This window comes from Dicentrarchus labrax, unplaced genomic scaffold (assembly GCF_905237075.1).
Source record: "Dicentrarchus labrax unplaced genomic scaffold, dlabrax2021, whole genome shotgun sequence".
Classification (NCBI taxonomy): Eukaryota; Metazoa; Chordata; class Actinopteri; family Moronidae; genus Dicentrarchus; species Dicentrarchus labrax.
The window spans coordinates 1,092,760-1,107,325 of record NW_026136706.1 but is presented as its reverse complement, the minus strand read 5'-3'; the positions used below and the strand labels follow the sequence as shown (position 1 = coordinate 1,107,325).

The window sequence follows — 14,566 nt, the reverse complement described above, 5'->3', positions numbered from 1 at the left end:
CTCCCAGGCAGGGAATCCCAGATATCTGCAATAAACCCCTTGGCAGATGGTCTTCTCGATCCGCCAACCGACCTTCATTCCTCCAGTCAGGATTTAGAGTTCAACATAGCACAGAGACAGCTCTGGTTAAAGTTAATAATGACCTTCTGACTGCTTCTGACAATGGACTTGTCTCTGTACTTGTATTATTAGATCTTAGTGCTGCATTTGACACCATTGACCATAATATTCTTTTACAGAGACTTGGGCGTCAAATTGGCATTAAAGGAACCGCACTAAGCTGGTTTAAGTCATATTTATCAGATCGCTCGCAGTTTGTACATGTTAACGATGAATCTTCAATAAATACTACAGTTAGTCATGGAGTTCCACAAGGTTCTGTACTTGGACCAATACTATTTACTTTATATATGCTCCCTTTAGGCAACATTATTAGGAATCACTCCATTAACTTTCACTGTTATGCAGATGATACGTAGTTATATCTATCAGTCAAGCCCAATGAAATTAATCAATTATCTAAATTACAGACATGTCTTAAGGACATAAAATCCTGGATGACCTGCAATTTTCTGATGTTAAACTCTGAAAAAAACGAAATTCTTGTTCTTGGCCCCAAAAACCTTAAAGACTCACTGTCTAAAGATATAGTTACTCTAGATGGCATTAACTTGGCCTCTAGCACCACTGTCAGGAATCTTGGAGTTATCTTTGATCAGGATTTGTCATTTAACTCCCACATAAAGCAAACCTCTAGGACTGCCTTCTTTCATTTACGTAATATTAGAAAAATTAGACACATACTATCACAGACAGATGCAGAAAAACTAATCCATGCATTTGTTACTTCAAGGCTGGATTACTGCAACTCTTTAATATCAGGTTGCCCCAATAAGTCCATTAAAACGCTCCAATTAATTCAGAACGCTGCAGCACAAGTACTGACAGGAACTAGAAAAAGAGATCACATCTCTCCTGTACTAGCTTCTCTGCATTGGCTCCCTGTAAAATGTAGAATAGAATTTAAAATCCTCCTCCTCACCTATAAAGCTCTTCATGGTCAGGCCCCTTCATATCTTAAAGAGCTCATAGTACCCTATTACCCCTCTAGAACACTACGTTCTCTGAATGCTGGGCTACTTGTGGTTCCTATAGTCTCTAAAAGTAGAACAGGAGCCAGAGCCTTCAGTTACCAAGCTCCTCTCCTGTGGAACCAGCTTCCAGTTGTGGTTCGGGAGGCAGACACCCTCACCACATTCAAGAGTAGGCTTAAGACATTCCTCTTTCATAAAGCTTATAGTTAGGGCTGGATCAGGTGAGTCCTGAACCATCCCTTAGTTATGCTGCTATAGGCCTAGAATATCGGGGGATTTCCCATGGTGCACTGAGCTCCTCCCTTCCTCTCTCTTTCTGCACTCATTCATGTTCCATTAATGCATGTTACTAACTTCACTTCTTCCCCGGAGTTCTTGTGCTTTCTCGTCTCGCAGGTTCTTGTCGATCCTGGTTGAGCCTCCTGCCATGGTCCTGCTAGATTGCCATTGCCAATACTGTTGTTGCTGTGCACCTGTCTGTCTGTCTGTCTGTCTCTCGTCTCTCTCTCTCTCTCTCTCTCTCTCTCTCTCTCACCCCAACTGGTCGAGACAGACGACCACCCACCTAGAGCCGAAGGATCTGTCCTAGGTTTCTGCTTTAACAGGCAGTTTTTCCTTGCCCTTGTCGCCAAGTGCTTGCTCATGGTGGTACTGTTGGGTCTCTGTAATTAATGTTTTAAAGAGTTCGGTCTAGACCTGCTCTATTTGAAAAGTGTCCTGAGATAACTTCTGTTATGAATTGGCGCTATACAAATAAAATTGAATTGAATCCCTCGAACCTACCTTCATCTCTCGAACCTACCTTCACCCCTCATCCCTCAGTATACCACATCGGTTCACATTTGTTCATTATGTGCAATGAACTTTTCTTATTTCATACATTTGATGGCGTGGTCGTTGTTAGTGAACTCTACAATAACCACAAATCTGTACACTGTCTTGCTAACGTTAGCTTGGTACCGAAGTGAGGCAGCCGGCATCGTCTGACTGCTACTATTGAGAACACTTAGCTTCAGCAGGCCGCTCACCAGAGGCTTGTAAAAATGCCAACACCGATATGATAGCAAGATCTATAGGCGAGGATGTGCCGATATGCGGCCTATTGGTGTGGTAAGAGAGTATGTCTTATCCTTTAGTGTCTGTTGTGTGTCATTCAAAATTACTTTAAAGGTGATTTTTGGGATAAGTGACAGCCCTAATATCAGCAATGCTCCTTTGTAATACTTCTTTATACACAGAAGCACAACTGACTGACTGACATGCACATGTAAACTGACAGCCTAACTATGGTCGCATCTGTGATAGACACAGCTACAGCTGGTAGACACCTGGTGCAATGCCAAAACTTTCTCTAGAATGAATAGTATACATTAATAGACTATTCTTTTCTTTTTTTAAAATAAACCTTTTTTATTGAATTTTTATTGAAAGTGCTTGTCAGTGACTGTGTGATGTTATAGTGCTGCAGCCTTTTATCAATAGTGTCAGCTGAAGAGTGACAGAGAGAGGGGATGACATGCAGCAAAGGGAAACAGGTCGGATTAAAACCCTGGCTGTTGCAACAAGGTCTCAGAGTTGGTACAAGTAGCCCCAGTTCTATCAGGTGTGATATCCGGGCGCCCCCATATGTCACGTATTACAGTGAACATAATAACCTCACTCTTCAGCTTAGTAAATACATTTAAAACAAAAGTTAGAACAACAAGTAAGAAAGAAAAAATTTGATCTTATTCAGGGATAACTGAGAAAGTAATTAAATGATGTCAATGGGCTTCATATGCCTGCATTAACAACAGTCTCAAATCCAGCCCGGCCTGTTTCAGAAGATATGGTAAAAAACTAAAATCTTAACATATAAGAAGAATGGGAGAAACTTTGGGAGAAAATGATCTCAATGGGATTTATGTTACTTATAACTTTTAATTAACACAATTACTCTAACATCACTTTTAATACACAAGATTGCATTGCTTTGACAGAACAACCTCTTCAGATGTTTAGAGATTTCTTTCATTTTTAGTCCATATATAATTGGATTGAAGAGAGGATGATACAAAAGTGCTTGTAAAGTCATTATTAAACGTACTATTTTTGGAAAATCAGATCCCACTCGACCTATAATGATATCATATGAACACAAACAGGAAAAGCTGATTAAAACCAACAGGTGGGGTAAACAGGTCTGTGCAGCTTTTTTTCTGACATTTCCACAACTTCGATAACATATTACAAGTATCCTGGTGTATGTGAAAAGTATGAAGAGCAAAGGCAAAAGCCCAAGACTTAGCACACCAAAAATACCAAAATTATATATTACTTTCGAAGTCACGCAGTGAAGACTGTAAATTGAATTGTTACATAAAATTTCTTTTAAAGTGAACTTACAGAGTTTCATATGAGCACTCAGTACTACTTGAACTGCAACCTGACAAGCAGGCATAAGCCAAGCAAAAGCCAGGAAAATTCTCACTGTAGTTGTTGTCATGATAGTTGGATATTGCAGAGGTTTACATATAGACACATACCTGTCATAGGCCATGGCTGCCAACAGAAAGAACTCTGAACCCCTTAAGGAGTAACTTAGGAAAAATTGAAAGATACAGGCTGAATATGATATCATCTGTTTTTCGGACAAAAAGTCAATTAACAACTTTGGGTACATAGCAGTGCTGAAAACAACAGAATTCAGAAGCAAAGCTGCAATGAAAATGTACATAGGCTCATGGAGGTTGTTGTGCCTCCAGATAAGGCCCACAATGGTGAAACTACAGCAGATTATTAGAATATATACTGTAAGCATAACCAAAAAATAAAGATATCTGTATTTGCCCACTTCTACATGCCCATCAAGAGTTATATATGTTACATTAAGTTTATCATCCATTAATGTTGTATAAAATAAAGATTCAGTTATAAACCAAGTAGATTACATAACCAGCATACATCAATGGAAACTTAAAAATAACTCTCACTTTCATAAAAATACTAACATTCAGTCTGTACTGGAACGTCTTATTCATTCAAAGGTACCTGGCTTTGAAATGCACCTCATCTCTAAAAAAAATGAACTATAAGAGTCTGTGGAAAGTTTTTATTAGATTGCTTCACCCTCCAAGGATCTAATTAAACTTCCCACCAAATATATTCTAATATGTAAAGAACTTCCAGAACTCACAGCATTGTTTGACTTCTTTTGTTGTATGTTTACAGTACTGTTCAACTGTAGGTACCACTGGGACTTTGTTCATTATGTTTGCTTGAACTGAACTTTTACTGTGAAATGTATCTCGTTAAGTTTACCTACTAGTTGCACCTCTCTTCCAATCACTTGCTGTGAGTGCAGTTAATCTTGGGGAAAGACCATCATGGCATCGCCATGAATCGCCAAAGAATCCCTGCCTTCCCTGTTAGAACTTATTAAAGCATTTTACCTTTTGGGTTACACTTTAAACTGTGGCAAACATTAATCTATGCCTCTTCCTGGAAACTTTAGTTCAAATTTTCTCAAAAACTAGCCCTTTTGGCGTACCCTAGTAACTCAGCTTGTAGAGGTGGTGCCCCATGTACCAAGGCTTGGTCTTTGCTGCAACGGTCATGGGTTCAAGTTTGACCTTTGACCGCTCATCATCCACTTTCTCTCACCCGCTTTCCTGTCTGTCCTGTGAATAAAGGCAATAATCTGTCCCCCCAAATAAACTGGTCCTTTCATATTCTACAGATAAATCCTTTTCTAAGTGAATTTTTAAGTACATAACTGTGATATATTACTAGACCCATATACTGCCTATCAACCTTATGCCACAAACAAATTCATTCATTCATTCAACATGTATGGTTCGTCTCAGATCCCCGAAATGTTTGTTGTTAATAATCCTCGGTTTTGGGGTCATGGTTTGGTACAGCAGGGACAACAACAAAAAAATGCACAAAACATTTGTCAATTATTTAAAAAAAAAGTAAACTTCATTTATTTATTTAGTACATAAACATCTTTTAATTAAGCAGATATGTTTCACATCCAAAAATGAAAACTTCAACAGTGGCTCATTGGCCTAGTTCTTACTGTAACACTTAATGCACTCAAATACTGCCATATTATCAGTAAGCAAAAGAAATAACACAAATGTTAGTTAGGGATGCTGCTTTTTATTCTAAATTAAAAATGTGTTCAATTGTGGTTCATTTTTAAAAGGTTTGGATTTCAAATGTAGCATCTATAAGCACAACAGACCGTTTGAAGTACTCTGCCTTATGATCCTGCAGAGGGCACTCAACTATCACCTATGGCATGCCCTGTTGACCTGTCAGTAAACTAAGCTGGTAATGTCATGTTGTTTACTACGAAAATGGAAGATACAAGCAAGGAAAGCATGGAGCGAAGCCATCCTGAGCAGCTTCTGTCGACTTCAGCTGTCTAACTCTACAATAACCACAAATCTGTACACTGTCTTGCTAACGTTAGCTTGGTACCGAAGTGAGGCAGCCGGCATCGTCTGACTGCTACTATTGAGAACACTTAGCTTCAGCAGGCCGCTCACCAGAGGCTTGTAAAAATGCCAACACCGATATGATAGCAAGATCTATAGGCTAGGATGTGCCGATATGCGGCCTATTGGTGTGGTAAGAGAGTATGTCTTATCCTTTAGTGTCTGTTGTGTGTCATTCAAAATTACTTTAAAGGTGATTTTTGGGATAAGTGACAGCCCTAATATCAGCAATGCTCCTTTGTAATACTTCTTTATACACAGAAGCACAACTGACTGACTGACATGCACATGTAAACTGACAGCCTAACTATGGTCGCATCTGTGATAGACACAGCTACAGCTGGTAGACACCTGGTGCAATGCCAAAACTTTCTCTAGAATGAGTAGTATACATTAATAGACTATTCTTTTCTTTTTTTAAAATAAACCTTTTTTATTGAATTTTTATTGAAAGTGCTTGTCAGTGACTGTGTGATGTTATAGTGCTGCAGCCTTTTATCAATAGTGTCAGCTGAAGAGTGACAGAGAGAGGGGATGACATGCAGCAAAGGGAAACAGGTCGGATTAAAACCCTGGCTGTTGCAACAAGGTCTCAGAGTTGGTACAAGTAGCCCCAGTTCTATCAGGTGTGATATCCGGGCGCCCCCATATGTCACGTATTACAGTGAACATAATAACCTCACTCTTCAGCTTAGTAAATACATTTAAAACAAAAGTTAGAACAACAAGTAAGAAAGAAAAAATGAGATCTTATTCAGGGATAACTGAGAAAGTAATTAAATGATGTCAATGGGCTTCATATGCCTGCATTAACAACAGTCTCAAATCCAGCCCGGCCTGTTTCAGAAGATATGGTAAAAAACTGGGAGAAACTTTGGGACAAAATTATTTTAATGGGATTTATATTACTATCTATAACTTTTAATTAACAGGTATGAAAAATTAAGCATAGCGTTAGTTCAGGCAGGCCACAAGTCAGGTTTGGCTCTCAATTCCAGCTATATCATGTGATCACAGCTAGTCGTAAACACACATCAGCTGATGGCTCAGCTGATTCCTCTGAAGCCTCCTATTGGAAAACCATACACAGTCAGCTGACAGCTCAGCTGATTCCCTCAAGCATCCAATTGGCAAATATCATTCATGGCACCTTATTTAAGCTGCTTTAGCCTGCCCATCTTTGCTGCTTCCTCTACAAGCTGTTTTGCAACCCACCTCAATCCCGGCTCCTCCTTTTTATATTGTATCTAATTAATCAATGTCATTTTCTGATTGCTATTGATGCTTGCTCTGTTCTGTACCCTGGGGGGTCTCTGCTGCCCCTCTCCTTGTCTTAAACCTTTACATGTAGGCACATGGAAGGGCAGGGAGGTGTGCTCTCCCTGCCTTAAGGCTAGGAGGTCCCAGAACAGAGCCATACCGCCAAATGTAATATTCTGCTGTGGAATAAAAGTTATTTGATAAAAGTGGTATTATTACAAAATAAATGACAATACATTTGCGTACCTATGTCACAATTACTGTAACATCACTTTTAATATGTTAAATCACTTTGGTTTGACAGAACAACCTCTTCAGATGTTTAGAGATTTCTTTCATTTTTAGTCCATAAATAATTGGATTGAAGAGAGGATGATACAAAAGTGCTTGTAAAGTCATTATTAAACGTGCAGATTTTGGAAAATCTGATCCCAGTCGAACTATAATGATATCATATGCACACAAACAGGAAAAGCTGATTAAAACCAACAGGTGGGGTAAACAGGTCTGTGCAGCTTTCTTTCTGACATTTCTACAACTTCGATAAGATATTACAAGTATCCTGGTGTATGTAAAAAGTATGAAGAGCAAAGGCAAAAGCCCAACGTCAATTATAGCAAAAACACCAAATATAGATATTGCTTTTGAAGTCACACAGTGGAGACTGTAAATTGAATTGTTACAAAAAATTCCTTTTAAAGTGAATTTACACAGTTCCATATCAGCACTCAGTAATGATGGTAATGCGGTCTGACAAGCAGGCACAAGCCAAGCTAAAGCCAGGAAAATACTCACTGTAGTTTTTGTCATGATAGTTGGATATTGCAGAGGTTTACATATAGACACATACCTGTCATAGGCCATGGCTGCCAACAGTAAGAACTCTGAGCCACTTAAGGAGTAAAATAGGAAAAATTGATAGAGACAGGCTGAATATGATATCATCTGTTTTTCGGATAAAAAGTCAATTAACAACTTTGGGTACATAGCAGTGCTGAAAACAACAGAATTCAGAAGCAAAGCTGCAATGAAAATGTACATAGGCTCATGGAGGTTGTTGTGCCTCCAGATAAGGCCCACAATGGTGAAACTACAGCAGATTATTAGAATATATACTGTAAGCATAACCAAAAAATAAAGATATCTGTATTTGCCCACTTCCACATGCCCATCAAGAGTTATATATGTTACATTAAGTTTATCATCCATTAATGTTGTCTAAAATAAATGTTCAGTTATAAACTAAAGTAAATGACATAACAAGCATAAATTAAAAATTAAAGAGAATTCTCACTTTCATGATCAGCATTTACTCTATACTGGAGTGTCTTATTAATTCAAAGGTACCTGCCTTTAAAATGTACTTGGTCTGTGTTCATCTAAAAAAATGAATTGTGAGAGTGTGGAAAGTTTTTGTTAGATGGCTTCACCCTCCAAGGATCTCATTAAACTTTCCTTCAAAATAGATTCTAATATGTAAAGAACTCACAGGATTGTTTGACTTCTTTTTCTTGTGTGTGTCCCATTGTACAACTGTACCACTGGGACTTCACACAGTTAGGATTGTTTAGCTGGCTCAGCCAAGCCGCTAAGTTGATGTTAAGTGATGTTATGATTCGGATAGTCTTACATGTGAGCTAACTCTTTTTAGGGTATTAGGTTATTTCTTGAATCAGATATACAGATATATAGTATGATCTTTCGTCGAGCTAGGATCAACAGTTGGCTGATATTTCAAAGTTCAAGTACAATATAATCAATATAATAATCAAGTGTGAACTTGAAACCACAGGCTCAAGTTGAAGAGTGTGTAGGGACTTGGCTTGGGAACCAAAGGGTTGCTGGTTCAAATCCCACAGACCACAATGTGGAGTATGGACTAGTTGCTGGAGAGGTGCCAGTTTCACCTCTTGTGCACTGCTGACGTGCCCTTGAGCAATTCAATTTTTATTGTATATCAGTGATATTGGCAAGTGTAGTCAAGCAGGACCATGGCAGGAGGCTCCGGCAGGAGGCTCCACCAGGATGCATGAGAACCTGCGAGACGAGAAAGCACAAGAACTCCAGGGAAGAAGTGAAGTTAATAACATGCATTAATGGGACATGAATGAGTGCAGAAAGAGAGAGAGAGGAAGAGAGGAGCTCAGTGCATCATGGGAAATCCCCCGATAGTCTAGGCCTATAGCAGCATAACTAAGGGATGGTTCAGGACTCACCTGATCCAGCCCTAACTATAAGCTTTATGAAAGAGGAATGTCTTAAGCCTACTCTTGAATGTGGTGAGGGTGTCTGCCTCCCGAACCACAACTGGAAGCTGGTTCCACAGGAGAGGAGCTTGGTAACTGAAGGCTCTGGCTCCTGTTCTACTTTTAGAGACTATAGGAACCACAAGTAGCCCAGCATTCAGAGAACGTAGTGTTCTAGAGGGGTAATAGGGTACTATGAGCTCTTTAAGATATGAAGGGGCCTGACCATGAAGAGCTTTATAGGTGAGGAGGAGGATTTTAAATTCTATTCTACATTTTACAGGGAGCCAGTGCAGAGAAGCTAGTACAGGAGAGATGTGATCTCTTTTTCTAGTTCCTAGAGTTCTAGATTTGTCTTTTAACTCCCACATAAAGCAGACCTCTAGGACTGCCTTCTTTCATTTACGTAATATTACAAAAATTAGACACATACTATCACAGACAGATGCAGAAAAACTAATCCATGCATTTGTTACTTCAAGGCTGGATTACTGCAACTCTTTATTATCAGGTTGCCCCAATAAGTCCATTAAAACGCTCCAATTAATTCAGAACGCTGCAGCACAAGTACTGACAGGAACTAGAAAAAGAGATCACATCTCTCCTGTACTAGCTACTCTGCATTGGCTCCCTATAAAATGTAGAATTGAATTTAAAATCCTCCTCCTCACCTACAAAGCTCTTCATGATCAGGCCCCTTCATATTTTAAAGAGCTCATAGTACCCTATTACCCCTCTAGAACACTACGTTCTCTAAATGCTGGGCTACTTATCGATCAAGGCTGATGAAATTAATAATTTATCTAAATTACAAGCATGTCTTTAGGACATAAAAACCTGGAGGAGCTGCAATTTGCTGATGTCAAACTCAGGCAAAACAGAAGTTTCTGTAACCCAAAAAGCTCTGAAACTCACTGTCTATAAGATTGATGGTAATACTATCTAGATAGTTACTCTAGGTGGCATTACTTTGGCCTCCAGCACTACCATCAGTGGAGTTATCTTTGATCAGGATATTTCCCACATAACTCCCACATAAAGCAAACCTCCATGACTACCTTCTTTTACTTATGTAACATTAAAGAAATCAGACATATCCTGTCAGAATCAGAATCAAAATCGGGTTTATTGCGAAGTAAGTTTTTACACGTACAAGGAATTTGCCTTGGTGCATAAAAATCACACAAAAATAAAGTACTTTTTAAAATATAAATAAATAAATAAAGGGAAAGATAAAGATAGAAATATCTAAACTGTATAGGAAATATATTTACAATGTACAGGATAGAAAAGTGCATTAATGTAATGCATATATACAGGGTGGGTGTAAGAGTCAGTGTCAGATAGATGCAGAAAAACTAATCTATGCATTTGTTACTTCTAGGCTGGATTACTGCAAATCCTTATTATCAGGCTGCCCCAATAAAGACGCTACAATTAATTCAGAATATTGCAGCACGAGTACTGACAGAAACAAATTATTAAAACATATATTGTACAAATAATCATAAAATAAACGTATCTGTATTTTTCAACTTCTACGTACCCACTTAGAGTTATATATAGATAGATAGATAGATAGATAGATAGATAGATAGATAGATAGATAGATATACTTTATTGATCCCAAGCTGGGAAATTGCAGTGTAGCAGCAGCATTGCACACAGTAACGACACAATGAAGTAAAGAGAACAACCTAGACATATCAAAAAAGCAATATAAAATGCAATATAAAAAAATGTATAAAATGTATAAATAAGCAGTATAATTGAAGTGCAAAGTAAAAATATAAGGTGCTTGGAGACTGTATTGTTATGACCAGAGTTTTAGCTGTTATTGTACAGTGGCAGGAAAATTTTCCTGTATCTGTCCCTTCAACAACGGAGCTGGAGCAGCCTGTGAGAGAAGGTGCTCCATTGTCTGACCACTGTGGGATGGAGGGTGCTGATCATTGTCTATGATGGATAACAGTTTATTCAGCGTTCTCCTCTCCGCCACAGACTCTGTGGCTACAAGCTGTCGCCTGAGGCAGCGCCAAGAGTTTTGTAAATGTTACATTTACTTCTTAGTCCGTTAAGATTGTCAAAAATAAGCATCAATCCATTAAACAGGCAAGTAACATTTCTGCCATACATACTATATATATATACGTCTCACATTGAAAATTGATTTATAATCAGTGTTTGAATGCGTTATTCATTCAGTTACCTGACTTTAAAATGCAGTTAGTAAATATTCATCTCTAAAGTTCAGAAAGTGCACAGTTTGAGTTTGTGTTTTTATCAGATTGCTTCACCCTCCATGGATCTCATTAACCTCTTCACCAAAAGACACAATTAGATGTGACCAACTTTGTCAAACTTTGCCCTGGAACCAAAACTTTTGTTTCACCTGTGATTTTGGGCATCTTAATTTTACAGTCCAGATAAAATTAAACATACCTTTTTAACAGTCTAAGATTAGATCCCCAGTAATATTGTACCCATATTTTACAACACAAATGTGATGTGTGATTATGTAAGTTATCTATTAAGTTAACTTTTTTTAGTGGTGGATCAATCCATATTTGGTGCTCTAGTGAGTATTTTGGGCAGCCGCACGGTGTATGTGGGATTGAGTCAAAATAAACAACAGTGTGTGTTTGTGGTAATGAAGGAACATGTCACCCAGTGCAACAGTGTGGATCACTGATGTGTTTTTAATAGTTTTTTGGACAAGAATGCATCCATGCAAGGCAACTAGAGAATTTTACAAGTAGACTGCTTGTAATTCAATGCCATTCATCCACGTGGTTAGTTTCACTTGAGTAAATTAACTAGCTAGTCAGTTAATATAATTTGTGGACTGATGAACTGTAAGAAAAAGTATGTGTAAAGGGTCAGACCAACTACTGTAGGCTTATATTTATTATGTATACTCAGTATCTTTGGCAGAATTAAAATAAATTCCACAGGATGGATAATCTATTTTATCTTCCAGTTTGCTCATGTGTCCTTCTTTGTGCTGTAGTCTGCTTCAACACTTTGTCTGCCACATTTTGCTTTAGATTTTTTGATTGATTTATATCTACTTTCCTCTCCCGAGCAGAAGTGCAAATTCCAAATGTGATTTCTTAAAAAAAGTGGGAACACTGAAGAGCTGATAATGTGAACAGTAGTGACCCATAACTTATGCATTCTTATAGAAGGTCAAAGAGGTCATAAAGGTAACAGGAAGTGCACCCTAAAAGTGATGTAAGATTCAGCTGATGTAAGGATACTGTAATGAGTGTCATTAGTGTCCTCTACTCTGACCTCCCATGTGTGCCACCTCCACTGTGCTGAACAACAGGCCAGGCTCAGGGGACAGGTCTGACTGCAGCCAGTCTGCAAACAGCTAATTATGACCCTGCAGAGATCCCAGTTTGCTGCCTCAGGGGACATCCTGCTGAGGAAATACCTTTTTACCTCTGTGATCAGAAACAAGTGTCCAAATGATCTAACATCTGTATTATTACAAACACCAAAACACTAACTGTTTGTGTAATACGTTGCAAAGTGAAGTCATTATCACAATAATTATTAGAGGTGATCAACAGGCTCTTTTATCCTCAGAGCAAATAAACATGTTAACACAACTCCAAACTGTTAACACCAACAAACCTTCAGACAGTACACTTTAACAACAGCAAAATAATATATAATAATGTAATACAATATAATAATCAGTGCTGAAGGAAGTACTCAGATCCTTTACTTAATTAAAAGTAGTAATACCGCACTGAGAATACTCCACTACAAGTTAAAGTCCCTTCGAATCTAGGGGTGTAAGAGAATTAAAAAAAATATTGTATCAATTCTCAAAAACATTTAAACAATTTTTGGTTTTAATCCTCTGACTGCTAGATAGCAGTGCCGTAATGTTGACTGAGGGCTATGATGCTGGATATTACAGGGAATAATAAATAAAAATGCATTTTTACCTGGCCACCACTTACAAGGCCACCAAGCATTGTAAAGTTCCTTGAGTGGTCGGTGGACCAGAAAGTCTCATGCAAGGATCCTCGGGCACTGGTCTCTAATTGTGATTGCCACAAGCAGTTCTGTAGATGCATGACATAGGTCAGGGCTGTAGCTACAGGGCATAGGTCACTGCTGTAGATACCCGGCAGAGCTCTGAGCTGTACATACCGGGCAGAGGTCAGCACTGTTAGACATGGGGCTACGTAACTTAGTAGCCCCAAAACAGAACCTTTTCTGCTTCCCAGATGAGCATTTTTCCCCAAAGATAGCAAAGTCATGACCCGCCCTACTTTGATTCTCACAAAGGGTTCAACCTGAAACAGGACATACAAACATATCAATCATACCGGCTTAGTAGTGTGCGCTTCTTAAAAAATAATATGTTGTACGCCTAAAGCATGTAACATACAGTAGAAGCTTGAAAGAGACAGGCTGAATATGATATGATTTGTTTATCAAATCAAAAGTCAATCTAAGTCTTTGAGTAGATGTTAGTGCTGAAAAGAACAAAAGCACAGAGGGCAGCAGGTCAGATTCGAACCATGGGCAATATTTACCAGGCGTTATTTTTACAGTAATTTTTACTGTTAAGATGATGCTTATCCACCCAGGGAATTCACTACTGTGTTTGTTGCTGCTGTTTACATTCCTCTAGATCCATTACTTTTGGTTCCTATAGTGTCTAAAAGTAGAACAGGAGCCAGAGCCTTCAGTTACCAAGCTCCTCTCCTGTGGAACCAGCTTCCAGTTGTGGTTCGGGAGGCAGACACCCTCACCACATTCAAGAGTAGGCTTAAGACATTCCTCTTTGATAAAGCTTATAGTTAGGGCTGGATCAGGTGAGTCCTGAACCATCCCTTAGTTATGCTGCTATAGGCCTAGACTATCGGGGGATTTCCCATGGTGCACTGAGCTCCTCTCTTCCTCTCTCTCTCTGCACTCATTCATGTCCCATTAATGCATGTTACTAACTTCACTTCTTCCCCGGAGTTCTTGTGCTTTCTCGTCTCGCAGGTTCTCATGGATCTTGGTGGAGCCTCCTGCCATGGTCCTGCTTGACTGCCATTGCCAATATCACTGATATTAGTGTTATTATTATAATAAGTATTATTATAGCTACAGTTACTGTTATTGCTGTTGTCACTGCTCATTGTCCCCCATCATTGCTGTTGTCATGCTCATCATCAGTCACTACTATTAATGTAGTTGTTGCTACTGTTGTTGCTGTGCACATGTCTCTTTCTCTGTCTCTCTCTCTCTCATCCCAACTGGTCGAGACAGACGACCACCCACCTAGAGCCGGAGGATCTGTCCTAGGTTTCTGCCTTTTAACAGGCAGTGTTTCCTTGCCCTTGTCTCCAAGGTCTTGCTCATGGTGGTACTGTTGGGTCTCTGTAATTAATGTTAAAGAGTTCGGTCTAGACCTGCTCTATTTGAAAAGTGTCCTGAGATAACTTCTGTTATGAATTGACGCTAT

At 38.9% G+C, this 14,566-nt stretch overlaps 4 protein-coding genes across 13 annotated transcripts in view; 1 reads left to right on the top strand and 3 right to left on the bottom strand.

Moving 5' to 3' along the window:
• The window catches only part of LOC127365055 (olfactory receptor 6F1-like), a 57,261-nt gene extending 48,338 nt beyond the window's left edge, over positions 1-8,923 (bottom strand). Inside the window, exon 1 of one of the 2 annotated variants that reach the window (XR_007885082.1) lies at positions 8,879-8,923. The gene's annotated coding sequence lies outside the window, so the exon portion shown is untranslated. The remainder of the gene's footprint in view (positions 1-8,878) is intronic. The other variant, XM_051402775.1, reaches the window with a different exon arrangement.
• LOC127365057 (olfactory receptor 6N2-like) overlaps positions 1-14,566 on the top strand; it is a 259,826-nt gene that overhangs the window by 144,048 nt on the left and 101,212 nt on the right. The window contains exon 2 of one of the 9 annotated variants that reach the window (XR_007885086.1): positions 883-1,570. The exons of the other annotated variants lie outside the window; for them this stretch is intronic. The gene's annotated coding sequence lies outside the window, so the exon portion shown is untranslated. Of the gene's footprint in view, positions 1-882; positions 1,571-14,566 lie in introns of those variants that run through there. 9 annotated transcript variants of the gene reach the window in all.
• LOC127365060 (olfactory receptor 6N2-like) lies at positions 2,995-4,482 on the bottom strand. Its single transcript, XM_051402791.1, has one exon. The coding sequence runs from the start codon at positions 3,976-3,978 to the stop codon at positions 3,001-3,003; it is 978 nt and encodes a 325-aa protein (XP_051258751.1). The 5' UTR covers positions 3,979-4,482; the 3' UTR covers positions 2,995-3,000.
• Positions 5,036-8,245, bottom strand: LOC127365071 (olfactory receptor 6N2-like). The gene has a single exon (XM_051402802.1). The coding sequence runs from the start codon at positions 8,048-8,050 to the stop codon at positions 7,124-7,126; it is 927 nt and encodes a 308-aa protein (XP_051258762.1). The 5' UTR covers positions 8,051-8,245; the 3' UTR covers positions 5,036-7,123.